General features: G+C 52.5%; 2 protein-coding genes across 3 annotated transcripts; both read left to right on the forward strand.

Moving 5' to 3' along the window:
* Positions 1 to 1,917: 1,917 nt before the first annotated feature.
* LOC102120158 (protein S100-A15A) lies at positions 1,918 to 5,405 on the forward strand. The gene is made up of 2 exons (XM_005541783.4): positions 1,918 to 2,196; positions 4,643 to 5,405. Exons 1-2 carry the CDS (start codon positions 2,047 to 2,049, stop codon positions 4,817 to 4,819), a joined length of 327 nt encoding a protein of 108 aa, XP_005541840.2. The 5' UTR covers positions 1,918 to 2,046; the 3' UTR covers positions 4,820 to 5,405.
* A 4,957-nt stretch (positions 5,406 to 10,362) lies between these two features.
* Positions 10,363 to 11,403, forward strand: S100A8 (S100 calcium binding protein A8). 2 transcript variants are annotated; one of them, XM_015457063.2, is made up of 3 exons: positions 10,363 to 10,579; positions 10,879 to 11,041; positions 11,192 to 11,403. In XM_015457063.2, the coding sequence occupies exons 2-3, from the start codon at positions 10,901 to 10,903 to the stop codon at positions 11,330 to 11,332; spliced, it is 282 nt and encodes a 93-aa protein (XP_015312549.1). In that variant the 5' UTR covers positions 10,363 to 10,579; positions 10,879 to 10,900; the 3' UTR covers positions 11,333 to 11,403. The 2 variants fall into 2 exon arrangements, with proteins under 2 accessions (XP_015312549.1, XP_005541844.1); XM_005541787.3 differs by having other exon boundaries at positions 10,363 to 10,395.

Consider the following 11,403-nt stretch of genomic DNA (forward strand, 5'->3'; position numbering starts at 1 on the left):
TGAGGAATCGCCACACTATCTCTTTTGCAACCCCAGGCCTTTGCCTGTGCCGTGTCCTCTGTCTGGAGTGCCTGGTCCTCCTTTCCTCCGTGCAACTCAAATGTCTCTTCCAGTCGCAGCTGAAATATGACCTCCCTAAGGAAGTCCCCCTCAACTCCCCAGGCGGAAGGTGTTCCTTTCTGGGTGCCTGGAGCACCTGTCTGTGTCACTCAGTTGGCTTCCACGTGCCTAGTGACAGTGTGTGACTGTCCCCTCACACGTCCCCACCCTGTGAGCTGGCCCTGTGTCTGATGCATATTGCCTAGCAGAAGGCCTGGCACACTGTAGGCACTCAAGAATGTTTTTTGAATGAATGAAGGAATGAATGTGCTTCATGATGGTGGAGTTTGGGGGTTCGCTAATTGAGGGAGGACACCCCAGGGAGATGTAGTTAAGTGTGTGTCTGACCCCACCCAAGCCCTGGAGGTGGGAGGACAAGCTCTGAGGCAGGGAGACGATAATGGGACCTTTTGTGATTCTTAGATGCTTCAGATCCTGCTCCCAGGGATGTGGGCTCCTGAAACTGGTTGAGTTAATCTTAGCAAGTTAAGTGTTGTGATGTCACCTGAGGAATGCAATTAAGGCTCAGTCCTGCTGCTGAAGGACCTGTGAAGCATCACAACACTGGCTGCCATAATTGGAGGCGCTGAGGATGGGTGGGATGTGGGGCTTGGTGGTGGGTTCCCGGCTCACACAGCTGCCTCCTGCCTGAGCGCTGGGGAATCTCTGGGATCAACTACAGGTTGGATCTGTGGTTTTGGATCCTCACCTCAACAGTGACAGGTCAGTGCCTCTTCCAAGAGAATTGTGGGGTGAGGGTCTGTGTTGGGTCTGTGCAGGTTCTAAAAAGCAGAGGTGGGTACAGCTTACTTGTTTTAGAGAACATGTACAGTGTGGATGGACATCCTAACAGTACAACTGTGGCCCAAGCGGGGTGTAGGACCTTGTTCCCAAAGACATGGGTTTGAGCAAAGCTCCAGGTAGATTGGTTGTGTGATCTTGGGGAAATTGCTCATCCTTTCTGGGTTTCATTTTTCCCTTAGGAAAATGGGAGTAATGATGCCTGCTTCCTATGGTCCGCGTGAGGGTTACGTGGGATATGGGATAATTTGTATAAAGTGTTCACCTGGTGCCAGGCTGGTTCCACGAGCGGTGGAAGCAGCAGTTGTCCTGATTCCTATCTGCAGAGTCCAGGGAGCACCGCTGACTTGACAGGGAGATCTTGTCGCCCGAAAACTGGGGTCTCATCTCCACAGGAAGTGGGGAGTGGAAGGTCACAGGCATCAGGGCACCAGAGAGGAGCGGCACAGAGGCTCCGGGGGGGCCGTGGGATGTAAGGGCTGAAGGGATGGTGCTGATGGCATGGGGACTCCCTTTGGAGAGGGTGGCACAGTGTGGTGGCAGCAGGAAGACAGGTGGGATCCACTTGCTGCCTGTACATTCAACTGGGAAAGAAAACAATCGCTCAGGAGCAGGGCCCAGTTTTCCACATAGTGTGGTTATTCTAATATTGTTTGTCGCACAAGACAGCTTATGGTAGTGCGGATTCTGCCTTTTCAAGGGTTTAAAAGTGTTTCTATTGGAAAACAACACAAACACTGACTTGCTTCAGAGTCTTTAGTTTCTCCCCATTCTTGACTTGAGGCATCTGCTAAATTGGGGTAGGTTGGAGGGAGGAGGATGCAGCTCCTGTGTCCAGGAACCCCTCAGTCCCAGCAAACAGAGTCCTGTCTTGAGAATTTTCAGGGAAGCATCTTGCAGGGCAGCGACTTTGAGTCACGTTTGCACGGGGTCGGATGAGTGCAGGGGTCCTGGTGGCCTGAGACTGGGTGTGGGAATGTGGGCAGGTACAAGAGGGAGAAGGCTCTTGGAGGAAGCACCATCTGCTGTGGACTGGCTGGGACAAGGTGCTGCTCTCTCCTCCCAGATTCTCCACCCACTGTCCCCGGCTGCTGCACCCCTGCACCTCCACGTCTGCCCCCTGCCCGGGGCCAGGGCCCAGCAGTCATGACAGACACCCCAGTGGAGGAATCCCTCTTCCAAATCATCCACTGCTTCCACCAGTATGCAGCCCGGCAAGGCGATGTGGAGACCCTGTCCCTGCAGGAGTTGCAGGCCCTGCTCGTGGACAACGTGCCCCGCTTCATGGACAGCTTGGTACGCAGGGTCTGGGATCAGGGTGGGGGTTGAAGTGGGGCCCGGGCACCAATACAGGGTGGATTCTGGGGTGGCAAGTGAGTGTTGAAAGCAAATGCTGAGGTTATTACAGAGGGCGCTGTCTCTCATGAGAATCTTTTTTTTTTTTTTTTTTTTCTGGAGATGGAACCTGACTCTGTCGCCCAGGCTGGAGTGCAGTGGTGCAATCTCTGCTCACTGCAACCTCCGCTTCCCAGGTTCAAGTGATTCTTGTGCCTCAGCCTCCTGAGTAGCTGGGATTATAGGCGGCCACTATCACGCCTGGCTAATTTTTTGTATTTTTAGTAGAGATGGGGTTTCACCATGTTGGCCAGGCTGGTCTTGAACTCCTGGCCTCAAGCAATCCACCCGCCTTAGCCTCCCAAAGTGCTGGGATTACAGGTGTGAGCAACCGTGCCTGGCCCTGAGAATCTTTAATTCACGGGACGGCGGGATCTGTGGCCACAGTGGAGTGGCCCCAGCACAGCTGTGTTTCTTGTCCTTCCCTCTCCCAGAACTCCCTGCCTGGCCTCCCTCCAGCCCAAACTTAGCTGATTTCCTGGAACTCAGTCCTAACTCCAAACCTGTTTATGCCTCTGCCCATCTACTTCCTGAGTACAGGCCCTCCACCTCCCCTCTGCCCACAGGCTCATCGAGGCAGTGCCTCTGCCCCTCACCCCATGCCACCTTCCAAGCCCTTTGAATTTAGCCCATTCTCCTGGGCTGCACAAGCCTGGGCCTCCTGCTCCCATGCATGGGGGAGGCATAGCAGGAGCTGCAGTGGCCCCCCTAACCAGAGTAGGAGTAGGGTGGGGTGGGGTTAGGAAATATTACTTCCCCTTCCACCTCCTGTCCCCAGAATCTCTCAGATCTGGACAGGCCCAGTTCCCAAATCCAGGCTTAGACAGCCCTCAGGCCCTACCCATCTTCTTTGTCATCAGACCCAGACCCATGATTACTGGGCTCCTTGGGACCTGCAAGGCCTGCAAGGGTGTCTGTGGGGGTGCTCCTGTCTAGCCATGCCCCGGGGTGTCTGGACTGTCATCTCCAGAGGACTTCTGGTCCATCCTGACTCAAGGCCACTCCATCCAGGAAAACGCTCTTCTTTGGTCACTTCCCGTCTCCCCAGCCTTGCCTCTGCTTACTGGAGTGTTACTCTGCGGGCTGTAGAGAGGGACGGAGCGAGGGGGAAGTGATTGTGGGTGGTCCTGTTTCCAGGAAACCTTGTCCTTTCTAGGGCAAACTGTACCAGGACGGCCCGGACCCTGCACTCATGGGACTCAAAGCCCCACCAGGGTACAGGGCCCTTGGGGACAGACCCTGGACACAGGGCAGCCCTGGGGAATGTGGGCCGAGGTTAGGGAAGCTGGGAGAGCCTGTCCCAGGCGGGAAGCCTCCAGCTTCTCTCTGGGTGACCAGCTTTGTGGAACAGTTAAGATCACAGGAACAGGTGGTGGGGGTGGGCCCTGAGGAGACAGAGGCTGCAAACCTGCCCACAGCTGCTTCCCCCAAATGGTTTCTAGGGCTTCACACTGGCTCCTCATGTCCACCAGCCAAATCTTGCTGAAAGCTGCCTCATCTGCCCTGCCCAGTGCTCCCAATGTCCACCTCGTGTCTTCCCGCTCTGTCCCTGTGCTGTGCTCTGGCTTGTGACTTTCTTCATGCTGTTCCTTCCAGCTCAAATGCGTCTTTCCTCTCCTCTACGATCCCCATTTCTCAGCCCTCAGGGACATATCTGGGCCACCTGCCTCGGAACAACCTGGACAGCTCCAGGGCTCCTGGCTTTGTCCTTTCCCTCGTTCTGCGCTCTATGTGGGCCCGGTGCCCGGGGGTCAGAGGTTCGCATGCTGTGCCTCTGCCTGGGAATTGCTCCCGAAGCAGGCAAATGCACAGGCATGCAAACCTCTGACCCCCTGGGCACTAGCCTTGCAGCAGCGCTGGGGATGCAGACTTGAGGGCCAGGTCGACTCTGCTCCTGGGGAGCTCCCAGTGTGGAGGAGGAAGGCACCGCCCTGCCTTGAGGAAGCCCTGGCTGGGGTGTCCCTCCAGAGGAGCCTCCAGCCCAGCTGTGAAGAGAGGCATAAACAGCTGCTGCCGGTGGATGCAAAATCGTCTGGGATGCCAGGGCTGCCTGGGCACTGAACACAGTTAACCATCAGTGGTGCCCAGTTTACCTCCTTTGTCTGCACACATGCAGCTGGCTCCAGGCTTGGTTATGGGGGCACCCACCATGCCCCTGTCTCTTGAGCCTGATTTTGCAGCATTCAGAGTCCTAGTCACTGACTATTGGAGTGAGGAGTCATTTCCTGTAAGCCCTTGCAGGCAAGGCCAGGCCACAGTTACCCCATCCCCTCCCAGTGGGCTGTGGGGAGCCTGGCAGGTGGGCTGCAGGCCTGGGTGGGTGGTTGACACTCTGCCCGCTTCTCAGGGCCGGAAGGAGCCGTACTATATCACAGAACTGTTCCAGGCTGCAGACAAGAACAAGGACAACCAGATCTGCTTCGATGAGTTCCTCTACATCTTGGGAAAGCTGGTGAAGGACTACCACCTGCAGTACCACCGGCAGCTGTGCGCTCACCACTGTGCTCGACATAGCCTCTACTAGAGGGAGCTCAGGCAGCCTCCTGCCCACCGGAGCCTGACCCAGGAGGAGGTGTGGCCTGGCTATCAGGAACTGAAAGGAGAACCCAGCTGTGTGTGTCTCTGTGTGTGTGCACATGTCTGTACCTGTCTGTGGAAAGGAGAGCCGTGTGAGAGAGAATAAAGCAATTTCATACATATTTCCAAGGATTTGTCAGTATGTGGTTCTGGGCTTCACCTACAATCCAGAAAAAGAAGTTTCAGTCCCAACCTGGGAAAGATCTATTTTAGATGAATGAAATAGCCCTTGCCTCCAGGAAGCTCCTGTTTGAGTGGAAGAAACAGCTTCTATCTCCAGGGAGACCCTGTCTGAGGGGGCAGACACGCTCCTACCTCCAGGGAGCCCCTGTCTGAGGGGGAGATACAGCTTATATCTCCAGGGAGACCCTGTCTGAGGGGGAGACACAGCTTATTCCTCTAGGGAGTTTATATCTGATGGGGGAGACACCACGTCTGATTCCAGGGGGCCCCATCTGATGGGGAGACAGTCCCCACCTGCAGTGTTCAGCCTGAGAAGGAAGAGTCTCCTTTCCTGGGGAGATAGACAGCGAGGCCTCATCCATGGTCACTCACTCACCCACCACGCAGGTGGTAGCACGGGGTGAGGGTAGGGGTGAACTAACATGCCCCTCTGACAGCATCCCTACTCTGAAAGAGAGCCTCAAGAACCGGCGAGCAAGGGTGGGGCTGAGCCTGGGAAGAGACCAGGATAAGGAGGCAGGTGCATTTCTAGCAGAGGGAACAACAGTAGAAAATCATAAAGTATGTCCGGGAGCAACAGAAAGTTTGCTCAGAAATTAGCGTTCATGGAGAAAAGAGTAGAAAGTCAGCTTGAATGGGTGGGTTAGGACCAGAGTCTGGAAGTCCCTGAAAACTGAGCATTGGAATTTGGACGGTATCCTTTTGGTAAGGGATCCTGAGTTGTTAAGTGTGGGGAAGGGGTGAGGGCCCTGGGACCAGCTCTGCTTTAGGAAACTAGTGGTGGGGGTTTGGGGTGGAGGAAGACAGAGCAGACCTGCAGAGGCTAGCTGGAGGCTGTGAAGAAGAGGTAAACAGCTTCATGGGGACGGAAGCGAGGAGGCATCAGAAAAGGCAGAACGTCAAAGCCCAGACCTGGGCACAGACTGAGGGAGAGGAGGATCCAGAATGAGCTGGAGGTTTCAGGCGCTGGCGATTGGCATGGGACTTCGGTGCCTGGGTGGGAGCCAGTCTGCAGGGAAAATTGTGTGCTGGGTTTGCCCATGCTGAGTCACACACTGACAGGAGCTGAGCCAACAATCCAGCCTGGCAGAACCACAGACACCTGTTAAGGGAACAGCAATGAGTAGAACCTGGGTGATAGTCAACCCAGGAAGGCTTCCTGGAGGAGAGAAGGGTTGAGTCTGTTTTTTTCTACAACATGATGATGGATGTGAGGCTTACTTCTGACCGAGGGCTATTCATGACCCACTGATCCAAGTCCTCCGGTGTCCCTGACACCACCCACCTGAGACCTGCCCCTGCGCTTGCTCTGTTTCTTTTTCCTCTTCCTCTCTCCTGGGACATCAGGAAATTAATGCAGAATCTCTTAGGGAGGGTCTCCTCTGCCTTCAGGAACTTTCAGAGCCCATTTTAATGGGTTGTTTTCTTCTGAGGGTTGGTCTGGGAACCGGTGTCCTGAGCTTACTGAGATAGAAATCATGGATTTTGAAAGAGTGATGGAAGGTGACGCACCACCTGTGCACAGGACTGCAGGGTCACTTAAGAAACTCGGTCTGGTTCCCTCTCCATCTGGTCCTTTGCGCCAAACGTGGTGGGTTGTCCCTGGAGCTGAGCTGGAGACCTTTTTTCTCATCAGTCAGGCTCTGGGGCAGAATTTGCCCCCGTTTGCTCCAGACCTGGCCTGCTGTCCCTCCCACACTTGCCATCAGCTTAGTTTGCCTTTCAGGACCCTCCTTGGGAGATGTCTGCACCCCATTCCCCTTTTCATTCTCTCCTGTGGAGGGGCATCTTCTGCTGCACTGTGCTTGTTTCGTACTCTCCACCGAGACAGGATCTCAGTGTCCCCATAAACGCTCAGCAGGTGCTTGGGGAAGGAATGCAGAATTGGAGCCCATGGGACTGGAATTGATGACCTGGATCTGTGCTCCTTCCCGCAGGCCCCTGGCTGTGTCTAGAGGCATGAAGACCATTGCCTGAGTTACTTAGGCCACTCTTCTTCCAGGCCCAGGGGAGAAATGTCTGTCTCACCTGAGAGGTGCTGGGCTCCACAGGCATTGAGTACGAAGCAGGGGCGCCCAGCCTGAGCCCTCCCTGCCCCTCTCCTGCCCCCTTCTGGGGGTTTCTTCACCAGCTCTGCCTGCTCTGTCCTCATTTCCTTGGCCTCAGGATTGGGCCTGTCAGGTCTGTTGGGACACACCCGGGGACTGAGCCCTTTCCTGTAAACATGACCAGGTTCTGCTCCCTCTAGGTTGCCCCATGTCCGCCAGGCTGCTTACAGCCTCTGCCTTTCCCCCCATATGCTTACCCAAGTCCTGATACCTTTTGCTGCAAGGTCAGTTCAGCCTGGCTCCTGCTGCCCCAAAAGCACCCAAGGCTGTCTGTCCAGAGGCACAGTTTCTGGGGAGGGGGCGACATTCCATGATCTTGCCGATCAACCTGTACATGGTGTGGGGAGGAGGTCACCACTCGGGACTCCCTCACTGGACCTGGGAAAGGACCTGGAGTAATGCCCTATGCCTCAGTTTCCCCATCTGCCAAATAGGGATAATTATGCTTGTAATGTCCACATCACAAGGTTTCTGGGAATATCAAATGAGTCAGTGGATGCAAAATACTTTGAAAATATGATGCGGTGCTTTGAGGCAGGTCCTGTTAGGCCAGGTCACATAGGACAGTACGTGGTGAATAATAGGTATTAACCAAGGGTGGATCCTTGGTTGACAACTTGTCATGTCAGATATGGCGTTGTTTTCCTATAAGAGCTTGATTCACCTTTTGTCAAGGAAGTTAGACTGCATTTGGTTGATGAATTGATACCCTGCCTTCTTCCAGAAATGATTTAAGATGGCTGAGTGTGATAAAGAGAATTTCCGCCTTGGATAAGGGAAAGGCCAAACTTAATTTTGTATTCATTTATCCCCTCAATAAGTATTAATTGAACACTTAGTAGGTGCCAGGCCCTAGGGTTGTGAAAAGAAATGTGATTTCTTTTCTAAATGGTCTCCTGGTCCCAGAGAAAAGACAGAAAATAAACAAATGAATCATAACATAGCAGGGCAAATGCTGTGATGGGTAAGGATTTGGGTAGTGTGGAGGAGAGAAGAATTAACTCTGCATTGATGGCGTGAAGGCAGGCAGATCAGGGATGGACTTGGAGCGGATGATGCCTGAGCTGGATCAGGAAGGGTGAGGAGGACATTACCGGGACAAAAGACATTACAGGCGGGAATAGGAAGTGGATGCTGTCACATCACATCATGAGTCACTCAATCATTTGATACGCTGAATTACTAAGTCTCCCTGTGGGGCTCAGTTTCCTCATCTGTACAATAGGCATTGTAATAGTACATACATCACTGGGTTAGTGTGAGAATTAAATGATCAATGCAAATAATGCAACTAATCTAAGTGAGCACTTAGAATAGTTCCTGGACGTGGGAAATGCCCAGTGAGTGTTAACTAGTATTTTGCCATGATTTGCTCTGATCAGTGATTGTGGCTGCTGTTATCGTGTGTGCTGGACTCTGTGCTGGGTCTCCAGTGGCTCACATCCAGAGAGAGCTGGATTTATTTTGGAGGGTGAAAGGCTCCCTGTGTGTTTATACAATGGCTCAGGCCCTTGTGCAGTGCAGAGGGACCTCAAGAAGCCTCCATCTCCCAGGGCATGGTGCATCCCCAGCTTCACAGAACAGGAGAGCTGTGGAGGAGTGTGGGCAGCAGGGTAGGAATGGATTTAGCCCTTGGCAACAACACACGTCCCCACAAAACATTTTCTTCATCCATTCATCTGTTGAGGGACACTTGGGTCGCTTTCACCTTTTGGCTCTTGTGAATAATGCTGCTATGAACATGAAGGTATAAGCACCTGTTTGAATCTCCCTGCATTCAATTCTTTTGCATATATACCAGGAGCAGAATTACTGGATCATGTGGTAATTCTGTGTTTATTTATTTGAGGAACAAACTTGTAGTTTTCCATTGCAGCTGCACTATTTTACATTCCCACCAACAGTGCATTCGGCTTCCAATTCTCTATGCCCTCGCCAACACTTGTTATTTTCTGGGTTTTAAAAGAAGTAGTAGTCATCCTGGTGGGTGTCAGGTGGTATCTCATTGTCGTTCTGCTCCATGTTTTCCTAATGATTAGTAATTTTCATGTGCTTATTGGCCATTTGTATATCTTAATTTTGAGTCTTTTCCCCATTTTTTGATTGGTTTGTTTGTCTTTTGTTGTTGAGTTATAGGGATTCTTTTATAATCTGGGTATTAATCCATTATCAGATATTTGTTTTACAAATATTTTCTTTGTAACAACAGAAACACACCACAGTCTTCAGGGTTGGAAGCCAGTTAATCTTAGTGGCATTTTGTTAGTGGTGGGGAGAGGATTTGTTTCTCCTGAAATCCTGGGGAATTGACCACCTCCTCTTCTCCTCTTAGGCATGAAGCATGTCTAGCTTCTCCAAAGAACCCCTCCCCTCCACTACCTCAGAGTTAGCTTCCTCTCTTCAGCCTGTGATCCTGGGGTCCCAGACACAATAATTAACCGAGAGAGGGTGAGAGGCTCCCTGCTGTGTTTATGCAAAGGTTCAGGCCCTTGTGCAGTGCAGAGGGACCCCAAGCAGCCTCCACCTCCCATGGCATGGTCCATCCCCAGCTTCACAGAACAGGAGAGCTGTGGAGGAGTGTAGGTAGTAGGGTAGGAATGGATATAGCCCTTGGCAACAACACATTTCCTCACAAAGCACCCACCCACCAAAAAGAACAACAACAATAGTTTTAGTTTTTAGTAATGAGAACAATAGTTTTCATTACTAAAAGCCATCAGCCAGGACAAGTGTTCTCAACCCTTTTGCCGTCTTTGGACCCTTGGAAACTCTGATGGAAGCCATGAAGGAATGTTCTCATTGAGTGCATGCACTCAAAATGATGCATTCAACTTCAATTCAATTTCAGGGATGTACATCCTGACCAACAAAGAAGGGGATTAGCAGTCCCAATAGTGGAGAGGGAATGGGAGTGGGAATCTGGTGGATCAAGCAAGTGGATGTCAGTAGCCCAGAAAAAGAGCCCCACTTCCTGCTTTTTCCTTCTGGGCACTATTGCCTAGCAAATGCCTTCCTCTTTCCACTTCTCCTACCTCCCCACCCAAAATTTTCATTCTGCACAGTGATTGCCACATTCACCTGGTTGAGAAACCAGAGACTGTAGCAACTCTGGCAGGGAGCAGCTGTCTCTGATGGCCTGAAGCTGTGGGCAGCTGGCCAAGCCTAACCGCTATAAAAGGGAGCTGCCTCTCAGCTCTGCATGTCTGTTGTCTGCTGTCTTTCAGAAGACCTGGTAAGTGGGACTGTCTGGGTTGGCCCCACACTTTGGGCTTCCCTTGGGGAGGGTCAGGAAAGAGGAGCGGCCTTCCTGAGAGAGGAGAGAGAAAGCTCAGGGAGGTCTGGAGCAAAGATACTCCTGGAGGTGGGGAGCGAAGCAGGGATAAGGAAGGAGTGCATCCTCCAGCACCTTCCAGTGGGTAAGGGCACACTGTCTCCTAGGCTGGACCTTTCTTGGGCAGTGGGTGGGGTGGTAAGGAAAGTCGACAGGTCCCGTGTGTGTGCATATGCCTCTGTGTGAATGGACCCTTCCGCTTCCCACACCTGTATCCCTATCATCCCCTTCTTCCCACCAGAGCCATAACCATCTGCTGGTTTGGTTATTTGGAGAGTGCAGGCCAGGACAAGGCCATCGCTTGGGGCATGAACCTTCTGATTACTGCCCTGGGCAGATGCAAACTCCCTGCCATGGGATTCCCAAGAGAGTTCTGTTTTTCAGGTGAGGCAAGTCCGTGGGCATCATGTTGACCGATCTGGAGAAAGCCTTGAACTCTATCATCGACGTCTACCACAAGTACTCCCTGATAAAGGGGAATTACCATGCTATTTACAAGGATGACCTGAAGAAATTGCTAGAGACCGAGTGTCCTCTGTATATCAGGGTGAGGAGGGGCTGGGTGTGGTGGGGGCTCTCTGCCTGGTCCTGGGGCTGCCCTGGGCCAGCGGTCCTCCCTGCTGCCCTTTGTAGATGGCCACGCCTTGGTTGTCTCTGAGATCTTTAAACTCTGGCTTCTTCTCCTCAATCTTGACAGAAAAAGGGTGCAGATGCCTGGTTCAAAGAGTTGGACATCAACACCGATGGTGCAATTAACTTCCAGGAATTCCTCATACTTGTGATAAAGATGGGCGTGGCAGCCCACAAAGAAAGCCACAAAGAAGACCACAAAGAGTAGCTGAGTTACTGGGCCCAGGGGCTGGGCCCCTGGACATATACCTGCAGAATAATAAAGTCATCAATACCTCA

This window comes from Macaca fascicularis, chromosome 1 (genome assembly GCF_037993035.2).
Source record: "Macaca fascicularis isolate 582-1 chromosome 1, T2T-MFA8v1.1".
NCBI lineage: Eukaryota > Metazoa > Chordata > Mammalia > Primates > Cercopithecidae > Macaca > Macaca fascicularis.

Excerpts from the sequence above, each read along its gene's own strand:
- LOC102120158 (XM_005541783.4), top strand. The coding sequence starts at position 2,047 with ATGACAGACACCCCAGTGGAGGAATCCCTCTTCCAAATCATCCACTGC. Across the intron at positions 2,197-4,642 it reads CCCGCTTCATGGACAGCTTG|GGCCGGAAGGAGCCGTACTA; the intron begins GTACGCAGGGTC and ends CCCGCTTCTCAG.
- S100A8 (XM_015457063.2), top strand. The coding sequence starts at position 10,901 with ATGTTGACCGATCTGGAGAAAGCCTTGAACTCTATCATCGACGTCTAC. Across the intron at positions 11,042-11,191 it reads AGTGTCCTCTGTATATCAGG|AAAAAGGGTGCAGATGCCTG; the intron begins GTGAGGAGGGGC and ends CAATCTTGACAG.